The sequence below is a fragment of the Embiotoca jacksoni genome, unplaced genomic scaffold, assembly GCF_022577435.1.
Source record: "Embiotoca jacksoni isolate LCO1_2020_lvr unplaced genomic scaffold, fEmbJac1.0.p SCAF_9, whole genome shotgun sequence".
Classification (NCBI taxonomy): Eukaryota; Metazoa; Chordata; class Actinopteri; family Embiotocidae; genus Embiotoca; species Embiotoca jacksoni.
The window spans coordinates 11,399,728-11,416,398 of NW_027185447.1; the positions used below are offsets into that span (position 1 = coordinate 11,399,728).

At 40.4% G+C, this 16,671-nt stretch overlaps 3 protein-coding genes across 8 annotated transcripts; 1 reads left to right on the top strand and 2 right to left on the bottom strand.

The window, feature by feature from the left end:
* Positions 1-1,288: 1,288 nt before the first annotated feature.
* cbx5 (chromobox homolog 5 (HP1 alpha homolog, Drosophila)) lies at positions 1,289-7,957 on the bottom strand. Of its 2 annotated transcripts, none has more exons than XM_069140142.1 (5): positions 7,867-7,957; positions 5,873-6,035; positions 5,247-5,472; positions 4,051-4,151; positions 1,289-3,028 (listed from the first exon to the last, which is right to left on the bottom strand). In XM_069140142.1, exons 2-5 carry the CDS (start codon positions 6,001-6,003, stop codon positions 2,887-2,889), a joined length of 600 nt encoding a protein of 199 aa, XP_068996243.1. In that variant the 5' UTR covers positions 6,004-6,035; positions 7,867-7,957; the 3' UTR covers positions 1,289-2,886. The 2 variants fall into 2 exon arrangements, with proteins under 2 accessions (XP_068996243.1, XP_068996242.1); XM_069140141.1 differs by lacking the exon at positions 7,867-7,957 and adding an exon at positions 6,550-6,733.
* Positions 7,322-11,579, top strand: hnrnpa1b (heterogeneous nuclear ribonucleoprotein A1b). Of its 2 annotated transcripts, XR_011177814.1 has the most exons (12): positions 7,322-7,430; positions 7,935-8,051; positions 8,206-8,352; positions 8,438-8,648; positions 8,764-8,859; positions 8,969-9,022; positions 9,104-9,169; positions 9,253-9,384; positions 9,481-9,651; positions 9,757-9,823; positions 11,044-11,100; positions 11,184-11,579. XR_011177814.1 is itself a non-coding variant. In XM_069140140.1 (11 exons), exons 1-10 carry the CDS (start codon positions 7,419-7,421, stop codon positions 9,810-9,812), a joined length of 1,062 nt encoding a protein of 353 aa, XP_068996241.1. In that variant the 5' UTR covers positions 7,322-7,418; the 3' UTR covers positions 9,813-9,823; positions 9,995-10,357. The 2 variants fall into 2 exon arrangements, 1 of the variants encoding a protein (XP_068996241.1); XM_069140140.1 differs by lacking the exons at positions 11,044-11,100; positions 11,184-11,579 and adding an exon at positions 9,995-10,357.
* nfe2 (nuclear factor, erythroid 2) lies at positions 11,538-16,526 on the bottom strand. 4 transcript variants are annotated; one of them, XM_069140138.1, is made up of 4 exons: positions 16,366-16,526; positions 14,418-14,496; positions 14,161-14,298; positions 11,538-12,803 (listed from the first exon to the last, which is right to left on the bottom strand). In XM_069140138.1, the coding sequence occupies exons 2-4, from the start codon at positions 14,463-14,465 to the stop codon at positions 11,538-11,540; spliced, it is 1,452 nt and encodes a 483-aa protein (XP_068996239.1). In that variant the 5' UTR covers positions 14,466-14,496; positions 16,366-16,526. The 4 variants fall into 4 exon arrangements, with proteins under 4 accessions (XP_068996239.1, XP_068996238.1, XP_068996237.1 ...); XM_069140137.1 differs by lacking the exon at positions 16,366-16,526 and adding an exon at positions 14,575-14,743; XM_069140136.1 differs by lacking the exon at positions 16,366-16,526 and having other exon boundaries at positions 14,418-14,743.
* Positions 16,527-16,671: the final 145 nt, after the last annotated feature.

A 16,671-nucleotide genomic window follows, 5' to 3' on the forward strand; every position in this document is an offset into this window, starting at 1 on the left:
CTGCCCAGCTTAATGGTCCCAGGGGCTGGATATTTACTGGTGACCTTTGCATTCCATTTGTAGTGTAAAAGCCTTTTTGCGAGGAAAATTCCATCACTTTAGACGTAGCTACGCCGCACTGTGTGTGTGTGTGTGTGTGTGCGCGCACGTGTGTGTGCATGCCAAAGGGAGTCACTATATAAAAGGCAGCAAGAAAGAAAAATATGGCGGTGAGAGAAGAGCAAGACCCATGCCCCCGCTGCAGTTTGTAACTGATGGTTCCTACAGCAGAGATATTATTCTTGACATTTTTTTATTTAATTTGATTATGATAAACATTTTAATAGGTGACCGGTTTCCAGCTTTTGCCATGGTGGCCAGATTGAGACAAATTGAGGTTTGTTCTTACATTTTCAATTGGTCGATGCACTCTGTCCTTTTCAATTTCTTTTGAGAGACTTTTAAGTTAAGAAAAAAAAAAATTCTCCATGTTTTACATATTCAAGTATTCAGTTTGTCACTCAAATTGTGAAATGAAGTGGGTCCCCTCAGTGCCCGAGGGGTTTAAGGCACCAACCATAATGACCCTGATCTGACCTTTTTTGAGTGTAATTGCTCATCTCTCTCCACTTATTACTATGAATCAATATCCTTATTTATTTCATGGTTATGCTAAAAGAAAGAAAAAAAAAATGTAGGTAATATAAAATATTTTTCATGTTTTCCTTTTTTGTAATCATATTTCAGCCTGACACACTGTATCCACAGGTAACTCTGGAAACTCAATTACAGATGAAATTAAATCTGCGTGAGTTTGAACTCTGCGTACTTCACTGGATTCAGCTGATGTAACACGTGACGCTACTCAGTGAACACAACATTATGCTGTCCATTGAAAATATGCATAATAATCCACAGACACCAATTTATGAACTGTTTTAGTGAGCAACTTCAAGTGGTTGAACTGTAAATGACTTGCATAAAAACAGCGATGTGACTTCTCCCTTCATATTGTTCAACAGCACCATCTGTTGGAGAAGAGCAGCTGGTGCTCTTCAAACATTTTCTTCAAGTAAACCAATAAAATTGTCTCATTTTGGCAGAAGCCATAATCAAACAGACCCTGTCTCATGATACTTTTGACTTTTAGGGTTATAATTCCAAAACAATTTTGATCTAATTATAAGTTTCATAATTAAGTTATTTTGATCTTTTGTTTTTTTTCAACTACAGAGGTGTGGGTTTAAATTAATTTATTTGTGAAGACGTTTTCATTCAAACCCTACAATAAAAGCCAACCGATAGCCACTTTAACATTGAAAATGTTTATTAAAGGGTGCTACTGTACACTTATTTGTAACATTTCGTTCACACAAGAAATAGTCTACTTTTAAAAAATTCTGCACTGGCAAAAATTGGGGACAAAATATTTTAAAAGAAAATGACACCAAAACAATAATCTAAGTGATATGACTGGACGTGATTCATGTATTGTACGTATGAAAGGGGAGAAAAATCACAATGCCAAATAAAAGAAAATAGAAAAGAAAATAGAAAACAGCAGGTCTCAGTCTGTAGACACTAAACATTTGGTCCTCGGAGTCCATGCTGGAGCACAACAGACCAAACTACAGAAGCGGCATCCATCTTGTATGTAAAAATTGACTGCTGTTTTCCACGTATTACAGCCCACGTCTTAATTCCCTTTAGCCAAGTCCCATTAAACTCTTCACATTAGCATACATGACTAATCATATTAGAAACGCGTTTTAATGTTTCCATGACGTTAGGAACAAACACTTGGAGCAATGAGTGGATTTTCCTGCTCAGCACTTAAAAAAAAAACCCCAAAAAACAGTATCACTAATCATTAAAACTGCAGGGTTGTCATCATTGAAATTGGTCACAGTCAAGGAAGTTTACATCTTTTAGCCACAAGGTGGCAGATCCCAATGACTGATGTGAATGCTGGTTTCATTGGATATAGATAGAAGTGAAGATTGTCAAACTGTGAACATGAAAATAAATAACGCTGCAGTTAAAAAAAAAATTAAAAAAAAAGTACAAAGCTGAGCAAAAAAAAATGTTTTTATTGTCCTTTTCTTAAACTGGTAAAAGTGTAAAGAACTTAAAAAAAACACCACACAATATTCGTACACTGTAACTTGGAAAAAAAGATCATTTAAAAAGAAAATGAACAAGGATATCACTACATTATGATGACATAATTGACTTTTGTCCTCTGCAAGTTTATAATTTGAGTAGTTATACCCTGGCAGACAGGACGAACTGAAAAATAATAAATTTAAAAGAGATTAAAAAAAACCTTTGAAATAGGAAGTGATTATGTAGTCAGGAAAGTGCTGCGGTAGTTGCTTCCTGGATATCAATATCATGGGCTTATCCACAGTGGGTTCTTTAAAAAGTGGTGCAGCGTTTATAACGACCTTCACATGGGACTTGTGCAACCACACCTTGTGGTTCACACATCTTGTATCAACTCTGGCTCTCGACTACGTTCAGATTTTCAACAGATGGCCACCTCTGTTTTTTACCTTACTGACATGATCGCGTCCTGTAAGCACTAAAACATGTGTTAAGACATTTAAAAAAAAAAAAAAAAAAAAAAGAAGGTAAAGATTACAAAGACAGTAGAAACCCTCCCCAGTAGCATTTCACCCATGTCCACTACAGCTTCTCCTCCTGTTTTAATGGTTCCTTTTCGGCAGTCTGGGCCCTTGTGCTCCGATGGGGCATTGATGGAGATAACACAACCGTGTCCGCCGTCTTTGTGTCGTCGCTGGACACGGAAAAAGGTGAAGGATGGGAGTTTTGGGTGTGAAAAATGTCTGACTCAAGGTTGTCCCTGCAGTGGAGAAGGTCACGTTTTCTCCTGAGCTTACGTGCTCACGCACTGACAGCGTCCTTCTCCTTCTTGTCACTGTCTTCATGCCAGGTGAGACGTTCCTCATAGAAGGCTATGACAATCTGTGGGCACTTATGATTGGCCTCCTTGGCGAGCACGAGATCAGCCTCATCAGAGTCTTTCCTGCAAAAGATCAAGTTTAAAACCATCTCAGAACGTGTATCTCTGCACAAGATCATGATTTTCATACACGTGGCATTTTTTCCCCAAGTCAACTGTGTGCATGTTGGGACTGTATATAAAATGCAAACGGTGGTATATAACTTGTTAAAACATTACTGTAAATTCATTGGACAAGTTTGAATTGTGTCTGCAGATTTAATGTTCCATGTCAATTGAATGCCTTTAAAAAAAAAAAAAAAAAAAAAAAAGCAGACTTGTGTTAGCTGCCTGTCAGGTAAATAATTTTCAAACTATCATTCAAAAATACAGATTCTGTTGTTGTCGTCGTTTTTTTATATTGTAGTGTACAGTTCAATTACCAGTGATAAATTAAAGATTTGCTTTAGGTGGATTTTTTTTTCTTCTTCCTGTTTATTATTTGAGTAACAATGATTTAAAAACATTTTACTGAATATGATTTTAACACTAAAAAATTGTAGCCAGTGCCTCGTAAATGCAGGAACAAGCACATGAAGCTTTTGAATCTGATGATATTTACATTCATTTTATTTTCCTTTTTATATTGTCCCTTTTTATTGATAATAACTGCATCAACAACATCTCAGCTATAGTACTAGTATAATCTCACTGTAACTCTAGGTATAGGCATGAGTGACGAGGCACTGCATATATCCATCCAGATAATGTGTAGTTGCATAAAGTTTTATGGTGTGGTTTTTGTATATGGATGGCCAGCCAAGCTATTACTGCTGCTAATGGGTAATTTCCAAGTAGAATTATGAAACATTGAGAGCTGTCATTTCGAAGACTCATGCCATTACAACAGGCATGCAGTAGTGGAAAAGACTGCAAGTGCTGCACAGAAACAAAGTTTCTGTTTCCGTTTTAATATTAAAGTCTATACTAATATTGAGGACTAAGCATGAAAGATTGTCAATGACAACACCGGGTGTTTTTGAGTGACAGATTTCATATGGAAACACGTGCCAAATTTAGAATCACAACACATCTACAAAACCTACCACTTCATAAGAAACATCAGTTCTCCACACGAGTCAGTTGCTCCGATGATCTTCTCCGGCTCAAGTCCTCTCTCAAAGCCACGTGCAACTAGAATCTCATCCTGAAACAGACAAACAAACAAACAAACACTTGCTTACACATCTCGAGCACTTTATAAACGCTGATTGTGTTTAGACGTACTGGCAAACAAATTCATAGTTTAGAAAATCCACCAACAGTCCGTTTTACAGATTCATACAAGCTTTTCGTGGAAGGATTTGAACTCTTAACAATTGCTTTCCGATGCTAAAAATAAATCGAGTAAGAAAAACGGAAGTGAAAAGTATGTCCCTGGAAATGTATAAAAGCAACAATTTCACTCTTTTCAGACAAACATGAGACGCCCACCAAGTGCTACTTAACATGCAAATGATACATTTTTAAACCAAGAGCTGTGATCAAAAGAGCAAAAAGCTGCCTTTGAGTCTCCACTGTGCAGCCCACAAAGGTGTCAGCCTCACACATGCAAATAATCTACATCAAATCAATTATGCCATCTTTGAGGACTTTAACTCTTTATTTTCCAATGCTAAATAAATAATGTTAAACTCTCAGCTTTGGGACAAAAACCATTGATTTAATATTAGGCTCACTGTATGCCACTGATAAGGGCTTTCATTGAAAACAACTTCACTTTTGATCGATTACTTTTAATTACTGTTGAGCTGTAAGCACCAGTATTCTATTTGAATGTATCCTTGGAAATGTAGAGGAGAAACAGTTCCTTTCTACAGCTTAATATGACACGGCCATCAACTGCTTTATTATTAATCAACATACAAAGAGCGAGTTCTGAAATCAATTGGTAAACTCAGAAAGCTGCTTTCGAGTCTCTGCTGTGCAGCCCACAAAACTGTTGACCTCACACCTGGAAATGCAAACATCGAATGCTATTACTTTTAGCTGAATCAAATTCAGTGTATCTTGTATAATATTAAGCGTAAATTTGAAACTTCACCAATTCTTTACTGCATCAAACGCCTGTCGGATTTAAAACAAAACTACTGTGCCAGCGTATTGCAGGCTCGAAAAGTTAAGAGAAAATAAAACAAACGACACCCAAAAAAAAAAAACACGTGATTTTCAGTATGATTTTGATTATGAGTGGTGCCTTAAATTACTCTATAGATGGAGGGGAAACCCTTGTATTGCTCACCTCCTTCTTCTTTTTGGGTTTAGATCCACCCTCCTCGTCATCATCCGAGCTTCTCTTCTTCGAGCTGCTGGAGTCTTTGGAGCGTCCCAGGGAGCCTGTGTTCGATTTGCTGGCCCCGCTGCTCGGTGTGGAGCTTCCACCGCTGCTCTTCTTGTAGGTCTTCATGAATTCTGAAATAAGCTCAGGGCAGTCCAGATTCTTCTCTGGTTCCCATGTGTTGTGCTTACTGAGGAAGATCACAGTGCAGCAAGTCAGTACCAGTACCACCGTAACCCGCAATTAAAAGAATACGTCAAACTTGGGGACAATATGTGATGTTATAAACATTCTGATTTATCTCAAGTGTTTTCTTCCTGGTCTTAACATTTTGGAAAGGGTCTGAGTTCATATGACTGTGTATGAATTCCCCCTGTCTGCTCAGCTAATGATAGCCACACTGCTAACTGTTATGGTTTTCCCCCATTTCATTTCTGAATGGAAACCAACAATACACTCCCGACATGTCATCAATTGTTTGCAGTATCTAAAAAAAAAAATGGTGTCTATAGCCCATCGCTGTGTTGATGATTCATTGTAGTGATGGAAGGTAAAAAAAAAAAAAACACTAGTTAGTAGTTACTACTTACTCCGAGTATCCTTTCCACTTCAGGAAAAACTCGACCCTGCCTTTCACCACCCTCCTGTCCAGCACCTTTTCCACAACATATTCTTCCTCATCAGAGGATGAGGACTCCTCTTCGCGAGACTTTTTGCCCATAGCAAAGTTTGTAGCAGGCCAAGGGCACGTCCCTGTCCAACGGGAAACGACATAAAATCCCATGTTAATGGAAAACAAAAACAAAAACCAAAAAAAAAAAACCTCCCTCTCTACGATCAAACCGATGTACGTACACATAAATAGCGTTTAACCCCCAGAGAAAGGCCGATACGCTCGAGTGTCAGCCAACGCCAGCTTTCGCAGAGGACTCATTTCATTGTGGTTCCTTCGATCGGCCGACAGGCACCGCAAAACCCGAGTAAACGCTCAATTCAACAGGCCAAATATAAATCTCTCGGTACCTGTCCGCGTCAACCAGAAAAACGCATTACGCGCAACATAGCGGTGGAGATGCGGTTGTTATGCTGCGCTACGAAGCTACGCTTTAGCCGAGTTTGCATCACAAGCAAAGCTAAGAAGGTAAAGCATGCGAGCTAATGCTGCACCGAGCGAGCTAACTCTAGATATCAAACCACGTTTCGCTCCTTTGCAGCAGCATTTAGCAGCGGCGGCGGCGGCGGCGTGAGCCACGTCGGTCGTGCTTACCCTTTGGATATCTAGACTGTCGGTTTTGACCCGTTAACCGCGGCGGTAACCCCCCGTCTTAAGTGGACCGGTAGTCTGCGAGGCCAAACCGCTGGAGCTACTTTAGCATCTAGTCTTGCTCACAAAAGGTACTTAGCGCTCCGCTGTGCGTAAAAAGCGCGCGATAAAGGCGCACAATGAACGTGCCCGCCCCTCGGTCAGCTGATGACCTACATATCAGGTCGCTCCCACCACGGAGAGATTACAACGGGTTTATTATAGAATATGTGTACGGTGCATACCCGTAAATAATATATATTAGATATAAACGTGTATAAGGTGTTTTTGTTTTTTTTTTTTTTTTTTTTTTTCTGGTACTGGAAAGTATTAACGTCTTCGCTGCACAAAGGCTCCACCCTCAAGTTAAAAAAAAAACAAAAAAAAAAAACAATTATTTTATTTTTTTTTATCAATGTGCTATTATTTCCTGTGCTGCTCCTCGGTATATGTATGGCATTAACCCCGTTGTGTCCACTTTATGCTTACTGACCACGGCAACGTGAACAAAACTCAATATCTAGGACGTTTTCTTTCACATATATAACATCCACGACCTATTTTTTTTTTTTTTTTTTTTTTTTTGTCGTGGTGAAAAGCACGCCTGCCAAATACGCCATTGGGCGTTCGGGGTGATTGATTGGATTTGGCCCAATCAAGATTCAGTACCCGCTGACGTCAGACTGCAGCGGGAACAACTGACCAATCGCTGCGTGACAGAGGTGTGTCGTTTACTATTTATCGTACAGTAGAATAGTACGCTAAGCTCGTCTGACGCAGATCACTACTCTTCTTTCGGAACGCAAGGAGTCTTCCAGGATATCTCTGCAAAGATGTCGAAAGATGTGAGTACCTATCTAGTTTGGAAAGACTTCTGTGCCCGTTCCTGTGCGTGGATGTGTAAAAACGTCAAATATTAAATACCTCCGGGTTCGCTCGCTGCAGACCTTTTCGTCGCAGCACCAGTGTTGTAAAGCCGCCATTTTATAACAGCCGGGCCTCGTGGTCTTTTGTTCATACAATCAGCTGAAACGCAACATTTTCACTTGTCGTTGTTTACCATGCACTAAAGGCTCAAACATCGTATACAATAGGTATCGTTTTGCATGTTAATGCCACTAATAATGGCAGTTTTGAACATCATCTGACCGGTCTGTTAATGGCGGCGGTGTCTCCCTCCTCCACCCTGCCCTGATTTGTGATTTGCGGCGCAGGGTAGGATTAGTACACTTATTAGCGCGGTGTTAATTATGCAACGGTTTGTGGTAAACAATTACCGACCTGGTACAAGTTGTTGATTAGGACACCGGTGATGCAGGTGCTACAGTCTCGCTTTGTCTATTGTGCAGGTCCCACGTGAGCCGGAGCAGCTTCGCAAGCTCTTCATCGGAGGTCTGAGCTTCGAGACCACAGACGAAAGCCTTCGGGCACATTTTGAGCAATGGGGGAGTCTTACAGATTGTGTGGTAAGTGGGCTTCATTGACAATTTGAATCACGATCATTTCCCCTTTTTTTTTTTTTTTTTTTTTTCTTTTTTTTTTTTTTTTGTGCGCCTATCTGTATGAATTCGTGAATTTGTCTGTGGTAAAGTTGAGCATAATTGGAGCCTCTTTCTTTAGGTCATGAGGGACCCCAACAGCAAGAGGTCCAGGGGTTTTGGATTTGTAACCTACTCCTCGGTACAGGAAGTTGATGCTGCCATGTCTGCCCGCCCCCACAAGGTTGATGGAAGAGTGGTAGAGCCAAAGCGAGCAGTCTCCAGAGAGGTATGTTAAAACTGCTCTGTCTACATGTGATGCATTTCCGAAAAAAGAAATGGCGTAAGTTACAGCGCCGACCTTTTGATCACAGGACTCAAACCGGCCAGGTGCCCATGTGACGGTGAAAAAAATATTTGTCGGCGGCATCAAGGAAGATACAGAGGAGTCACACCTGCGGGACTACTTCCAACAGTTTGGCAAAATCGAGGTCATTGACATCATGACTGATCGTAACACTGGAAAGAAGAGAGGCTTTGCCTTTGTTACCTTTGATGACCATGATTCCGTTGATAGGATTGTCAGTAAGTACATTCGTTGACACCTCCATTGCGGTTTCCTTTTTTTGTTGTTTTTTTTGTTTTTCAGGTACCTCTTAAGTGCATTTGGGTACTAAACAAATTGTTTTCCACCCCACAGTCCAGAAATACCACACAATAAACTGTCACAACTGTGAAGTGAGGAAGGCCCTCACGAAACAGGAAATGCAGAGTGCAGGAATGGGAATGAGAGGAGGTAGGCATCATTTATTTAATTTATATGTTTTACTATGCAACAACATTACTGTTTTTCTATTCAATACATTCTAAATTCATTCTTTTTTCTTTCTTTTTTTTAAATGTAGGTCGTAGCAGCAGTGGTGGAAGACCCTACGATTACGACAGAGGCTTCAATCAGGGTATGACTGCTTGAATCATGGTGCATACAATATTGTCTTTATAATAGATGTGATATAACTAATATTATAACCTCATTTCAGATGCTCATTCAGGTGGAAGGGGGCGATATGGCGATGGTCCTTACAATTGCAATGGAGGTGATGGTGGTAAGTTGGCCATTTTGTTAGGTTCATGTATTTACTCTGCTAAAAGAAACTTTCAACGTACTAAATAGTTGTTGATGTTGTAGGCTATGGAGGCCCCAGCGGTCCTGGTGGATACAATAATGGCGGCAACCGCGGTTATAACCAAGGTTACAACCAGGGTGGTGGAGGTGGAGGGGGAGGCTATGGAGGAAATGGTTACGACAGCAATGGTTATGGTAAGGTGTTTATTTATTTTTTTGTTTGCCTCTCAACTGTATAAAACTGTTCTGGCTTCAGGTATGGTTACCATAATGCAAATTGTCTAATTATAGGCAACTGTGGCGGCGGTGGTGGTGGGGGAGGCGGTGGCGGCGGCGGCAATGGCAACAACTACAACAACATGGGCCACTACGACCCCCAAGCTTCTAACTTTGGCCCAATGAAGAACAACTTTGGTGGCGGTGGAAGTGGCGGCGGCGGTGGCGGCGGTGGCAGGAGCTTTGGTAAGTCTTCAGACAGAGATTGTAGATACCAAGTATCCTCACCTTTTGCATAATGTCTCTAAATTGTTGGGATTTTGTTGTTGTTGTTGTTGTTGCTGCTTCCAGGTGGCTACGGAGGTGGCTCCAACAACAGTGGCTATGGCCGTCCAGGAAGATTTTGAGATGTGAATTGGTAAGAACTGAAAGTCATGCTTGACAGTTTTAGTCTTGTAATGTAAAAGCCAGAGTTTGTCGTTGCAGGGAATCATTAAGTGCAGATAACCTTTTAAACAAATTCACTCTGGATGTCAGGCCATACAAAGCCAGCACACAGTTAACAATGTTGTTCCGTATTGTTCAACAGGACTGAGTACTTAGGAGAGGAGAGGAGAGCAAGGAGAGGAGAGCAAGCGAAGTGACAGGGCAGCTGCAGGTTTACATCCTAAATCTGCTCAGCCAAACAGTTGTGGCAGGTTACTGCTGCTGCAAGAAGATGTACAGTAGATAAATCATGGAGGGCCTTCATTTAAACGTTTCTTGTGTTGTGGTTTTTGTTTTTCCTTTCTTCTTTTTTTTTTTTTTTTTTTTTTGGTTTTTTTTTTTTTTTTTTAAATCAAAGGTGTTTCTGGAAAGCAAGCATTCCACTACGGTTTTATGTAGATCTTTAAGTCTGGTTTTTATTTGTAACTGCATCAAATTAATCTGAAATAAACCATCTTTCAGGGTTTTTTTTTGTTTTTTAAAACAAGTCTCAGTGGCTTCTTTAAAGTTTGGGAAAGGGAGTGTTCACTACTAAACGCTGCACAAGGTGGGATTGTGGGTCATATTTTACATCATGCGAGGAGTATGGCGAAGTCCATTTCCGCGTCTCTACAAACTCCATGAGTCGATACATAAACGATACTGGTTGAGGAATGAAAAGTGAGGTGCAAATGGTATCATCACAAAGAGCTCATCACTTGGTACAGACTCCACCCTGAATTCTGCAAAGATCATCTGGAGGATGCTAGCTTACATGCAAAGTCTTTGAGGCTAGCCATGGAAGCAAGCTGAGGGAGAGAAGTAGCAAAACCATCGCCAGGATCATTGAAGCAGGGGAGAGTGAGAACAGAGGCCTGAGGCTAGCAAGCAGCAGCTGCCAAAAGGCTTAAGGTGCTGTCTGTAGGTAAGACCAGACTTCTCAACTACTGATAGTATATCTTGATTTTTGTCATGTAGCTGGTAGTGAGTTGTGTAGCCCAGTAATGACGTAACGTAACCAAGTTTTATCACTTGCACCAATGTTGACTGGTAAAACTGGCCTCTCTAATTCTTCAGAGGCCCAACTTTATTGCATGCCGTTAATAGAAATGAACATTGATTATTTTGTTTTGAGAGATTGCGTTTTACTTATTTTGTGATTCTGCTTCTTAGGCAACTACACATCGTCTCCAAAACCTGACTTCATTTCAGTGACAATGGCTCAGTCAGGTACAAATCCTCAAAACCACATCCTCACATTTCTGGTGTATTTATAGTCAGCCTGAGTTTTCTTTTTCTTTTTCCTCCCACAGGTGAGCCGAACAGTCGTGCGGGTGCTCAAGTTTTTAAACTCAATTGAAGACTGCTGTGCAGTTTGCTTTTTTTACTTTCTTTAATAAAGTATTTTTTTAATATATATGTATATATATATATGTGTGTGTATATATATATATATAAAGAAAGCTGTTGTGGTTTCAGTCAATTCAAAGATCATGACAAGTGTCCATTGATACATGTTTGGCAAGTTTTAACATGAGGGTGAAGTCATAGCCACATATGCAATGTCCAGACAGTTGACGTAGGTTCAGTTGACACAATCAGATGGTAACATACATTTTCTGGAGAATAAATAATGAGACTATTCCCAGTTATCCAGCATTGCTCTCTTACATTGCTTTGTGAGGTACCAAATAAATTTTACCATCCGGTGTCTGTTGTAAAGAATAATCGTCTATCGAGTATGGTTGTCCATCTTCATCCCGCAAGTGAGAAAATACTTCTGCGTAGAGGTCTGTGAGGCGACATTTAATGAAACTCAAGCTGCGCTGGAACTCGAGCCGTTCCTGTGCCAGGTGCTCTCTCTGGGCCTGCAGCTGATTCAGTTCTCTTTCCAGGTGTATTATGCTTTCAAGCTTCCTCTTCCTGCAGTTCTGAGCTGCCACCTTGTTCTTCCCTCTCCGTCTAATGTCCCTGACCAGTGCTAGTTGGGAATCTGTCAGCGTATACTGTGTCAGGAGCTCATTGAAGTCATCCACAGGTAGATTGATAATCTTGTCCATGGGGAAGGGGATCTTCAAAGCCAAAGCCCGCCGCTCATCTCTGCTCAGCGGCGCAGGAGAGGAGATGCTTTCTTGTGGTTTTGTGTACATGTTGTGCTGTGAGCTCCCTCTGCTGGAAGTTGGAGAATCATTGTATAGGTCACTCAAAGCAGCAGCCGGACCCTGCGGTTTGACTGATCGGGGAGTTAAAGGACCAGGTTGTGTGCGAGATAAACTGGGTTGAGGCTGAAAATAAGATGGATGTGCACCTGAGTGTGAATATGAGTGAGGTTGGCTCTGGTAGTCCATTGGGTAATGGGTGTGGGCTCGTCTGGCGTGCTTGGCCCTGCTGTCTGGTTCACCGTCACTATAAGTCATGCCTATGTCTACGCTCTGGTAACCTGGTGCACCACCAACAGGATTATCTGGGGAGGCCAAAGGTGGACTGGAACCCAGAGACAGACCAGAGTCCGACTCCAGATCCTCCGCTGAGCGAGTGTGTGCGCTTTGTCCATGCGTAGTCCACGGCATGTGCCGATTTAAACCCTGAGAGAGACAGGCGTTGGCTCTCCTGTGCCCTTGACTGGTACCTGACGTGCTCATCTGGTCCCTCAGGGTCATCAGAGAGGGCTGTGTGTGAGAGAAGATGGGGAGCATTCTTTGACCCAGATGAGATGCAGAGTTTCCGTACATTGCCTCTGTGTGGCTGCCTACACGATGACAGGCCTCTTCGGAGTAACATCCTTCGTAAGTGTCTGCAGCACTCAGCTCACAAGCAGCAGGCGGAGGCTCAGAGTTGGAGTGAACCATCCCATACTGTCCCACAGGCACCATGGGCTCCATAGTTTGGTACTGTGCTGTTTCATAGGAGCCTTCACCGGGGACTTCAAACTCCTGTAACAGAAGCACCCAGTTATGACTGACGGGCAAAAACATACGTCACTTAAATAGCAATAAAATGACTAAAGGTGTTTTTTCTGGACCCTAATTCGTGAAATACAATTTTTTACAATTCATGTGGTTTGCTGTAGACCAGAGTTTGCCCCCACTTCATCCTGCCACCCAAAGTCTATGAAGGGCTCTCAAAGATGTGATCAGGTTTCACTTGGAAACAGATGGCTATTGTGCAGTGCAGGGGGCCACTAGCAACATACAGCATGCCCCCTCTCACAATCTCTTCATCCTGCCATCACTCAAATGGACCATTGTTGCCCATTTCACCTGAGTGTGTCTTAGTTTTTCACCTATAGAGCATCGCATGACAACAGTGAAATATGTTTCTGTGGAGTGAAACAAATATATTCTGTCAATCAATTATGAATGCATTTTCATTTATCGACCATGTTTAGCAGTTGTGTAGTCATACTTTCAACACGACTCATATGTTAAAATTCATTAATTTGAAAGTTTGATCACACACATTTGGCTGATTCTTGTAGTGAAAAGAAATAAAACCCTTCAAGAAACAAACATGATCTAAAAAAAATAAATGTTAGTGCACTCTTCACTATACACAGATATCGAATGCTTTTTGAAGCTATACATAAACATCTCCAGTTTTTGGACTGATTGAATAACATTTGCTGATCTTTAGTGAAATCCATTCTTCCTTCAATTCATGCAATGTTTCCTGTACTACAAAACATAATTCATCCCAATGCTAAACAACTGGCAACAACTTTTCATCCTATTCCACCACCACTCCTGTATCAACTAAACATGCAGCTTTTTCTATCATATTGGTGTTTTGCTTTGCCTTTGTACTCAGCATACGTGCAGTTTTATCAGAACGTTTTCATCTCGACTTCCACATTTTACCATAACTGCAAGTAGAAAATTGTGAAGTAGTGCTTTGATATCTTTTGTTTCTGTTTCTCCTGCTTTGTAGGCATTAGTCTGTTGCTTATAGGAGCCCATGATTGTTGAGTTTTACCACATAAGTCCTGATGAGTCAATTAAAGCCGAATGAGTTCATGAAGCTCTGAGCCTTACAAAAAAAAAATCGTTTGCATGCTGTAAATAGTGCACTGACATTTTAAGAAACTCTTTTTTGGCAGCATCAACTGCTTTTCAGTTCAAAAACCAAATACACAGAGCTTTTCAAACGTTTAACTGTCTCCAGGTGCTGTGCAGAAAATTTAAAAAAAAAAAATAGAATTCTTTTGTAATGTGTTCTTATATGCATTTGTTTAAGAAGCAAAACCTGCACCTCAATAATACAGGGCTTCTGGTGTATCAGTGCTACAGTTACCTGCAACTCTGTGATGGCCATCAACTCCTGCCAAGCCACATCCATCTCTGTGTCCTGAGGAGCTCCATGAGACCTGACTCCAGGGAAATTAGCTGGCATGGACACTCCCCCGCACAGCCTGCCTGGAGTAGCTACTGCCTTGAGTTGGAAAAACAAATGATACGTGATATTTTTTAAAAGACAACTCATTCAAGAGTCTATTTTAGGCTTGTTTGGGTGATGAAGTTTCTGTTGTCCCACCTCATAGGCAGACCTACCTCACAGGTTCTCCTCAGAGGGAGAACATAGTTGGCTGTTGAACACATTCAGGAGAGGCTTTTGCTGCAAAAAATTAACCTGGTGGAGACACAATAATTTATCATCACTTATCAGCGTCCAACACACCAGAAATAAAAAACAAAAGACAAAACTCACATTAGCTCATGTATAGGCAAACCATTAATTCACACCATGCTTTAAACACAAATTTCTAACTGTATATTAGTACGTATCTGTCGACCTGTTGGTGCTGTATTGTGAAGGTTCTTTTGGAACACAGAAAGGGTTCAGTTGAGTTGAGTTGACTCCTCCCATCAGCTGTCCCAGAGAGCAGCTATGCCAACCCCTGATAAGACAATCTGCGGGAAAACAGCGTGCTCTACAAGACGGGGCCTGATGGCTATTTTGGAAAATTTGGTGTCCGGCTAACATGTCTGCAGTAACTGTTAGACTCTTTTAACTGGACAGCATTGTAGTTTTACCATGTTCTACTTGTACAACTGTATTTCAGACTTTTTCAGTAAAAGACTGCGATTATGGAGCATCTCAACACCTGAATTACAAAAAAAAAAGTCTTTAAGTATATAAACTGACAGATAGACACGTGTCAGTGCACACAGATGCACACTGACATATGCAAATATAGCTACAGCGCACACAACCTGTGTTATCTATTGTGGTGTATTTAACCTGAGTCAGTTGTAACAGTTTGTTTAGTTTTTAACCCTGAATTTAAACTCAAACCAGGGACAGGGCTGCAGCTTCAGTTAGCATACATCGGTGGCACTATTGCATCTGTATTGTTCCGGTTACAGTAATGAGCAAATTCATAATTCGAGTATTCGTCTACATTGTTGTGTGTGACTTAGAACTGTTCAGTTGTGTGAGTAAAAATGATCATAATACTAATTGTCCTATGTCAGTCTTTCAGCAGAAAGGTCAATTTTATGATTTGCATGTCATTCTGAAGACCATGTTGTTTCAATCGATAGTTTTGAACAGATGAACAATGGATTGAACAAGTCTTTCCATCAATAAAAGAAAAACATGGTGTCATTAAGCGGCATCCTCTGGCTACTCCATATAATAATGCAGAAACTAATTTGTGGTTATGACACAACCTGTAGTCAGTGTCAGGAGTGTCTGAAGATACCTGTGAAGTTAGAATTATTTTAAATTAAAAATTAGTAACAAACAGCAGGCTGTGTCACACTCATGTGCAAAAGGTCACAGTATATATCTTTGAAGAAGCTTTAGTGGCCTGCATCAATTAAACTGGCTTAAATCTAAAAAAAAAAAAAAAAAAATTACCTGCAAAAAATTATATTTATCTGCGTAAAACAAGTATTTTTTTTTCTGCTAATACTTGATACTTATCTTACCATGACCTGGATCATCTTAACCAAATATGTTTTCCTTTCTCGTTGGTTTTTTGTTTTAGGATTTTAATTACACATCTAATTTCCGCTTAACGACCTTCAAAAGAAATCCCATGTATTAAATAAGAAATATTGATTATTATTTTGGTGGAAGTTGTCTTTGTAAGACTATTTGCTATTGCAACATGTTAATTATTTCATATTGCGTAACCTAAATGTTCTAAAATTTTGTATTTATAACTGTTATATTTTGCTATGATCTTATAATCAGTCCTGTGTTGGTGGTGAGTTTCTTAAAGATTAAGGAATCAAAATTGATCATCAACAGTAAAATCAAACCAGCTAATTTAAATCTTAAATGAATAAAATCTAGTTTATGTAAATCTATATAAAAGAACTCTGCGTTCCATCTTAAATTAATATAAAAGTTGTCCACACTGTAGTCGCATTGTTCAATTGTTTCACAATGTTACATGATTATGTCTGCTGTCTTTATGGGAACGTTTGCTACAATATAATGCAATAAAGAAATGACAAATCAGCAGACGGAAGATATGGATGAACGTACCTGAGCAACATTCTTTGCGTCCTCAACAGGTGATGAGTAAGAAGCTTCAGATGTGAAGTACAATCCTGGAGGTGAAAACAAGAAAAATACTGAGTGCTGTTGTCGTTTTGTTACTAACTTTTAACAGCTCACAAGAAGTCCAACACATGAGGCCTCTTGCTCTATCTCTCATTCAACTATGTGTCTCTCTCTGTTCAGCTGCACATACAGCCACCAGCCATAAATGGGATGGCTCTCTGCAGACAAACGCAATCTTCCTGTAAAGCACCCACACCGCAACTTTTTGCACTCTTGTATCCTTAATAG

Coding starts and splice junctions, on each gene's coding strand:
- cbx5 (XM_069140142.1), bottom strand. CDS start 6,003: ATGGGCAAAAAGTCTCGCGAAGAGGAGTCCTCATCCTCTGATGAGGAA. Junction 5,473..5,872: donor AAGTGGAAAGGATACTCGGA/GTAAGTAGTAAC, acceptor GATCTTCCTCAG/TAAGCACAACACATGGGAAC. Junction 3,029..4,050: donor CTGATGTTTCTTATGAAGTG/GTAGGTTTTGTA, acceptor GATCTTTTGCAG/GAAAGACTCTGATGAGGCTG.
- nfe2 (XM_069140135.1), bottom strand. CDS start 14,349: ATGAGTTGTCTTTTAAAAAATATCACGTATCATTTGTTTTTCCAACTC. Junction 12,804..14,160: donor TGGCCATCACAGAGTTGCAG/GTAACTGTAGCA, acceptor CTTCTGTTACAG/GAGTTTGAAGTCCCCGGTGA.
- hnrnpa1b (XM_069140140.1), top strand. Junction 8,353..8,437: donor AGCGAGCAGTCTCCAGAGAG/GTATGTTAAAAC, acceptor TTTTGATCACAG/GACTCAAACCGGCCAGGTGC. Junction 9,023..9,103: donor CGACAGAGGCTTCAATCAGG/GTATGACTGCTT, acceptor ACCTCATTTCAG/ATGCTCATTCAGGTGGAAGG.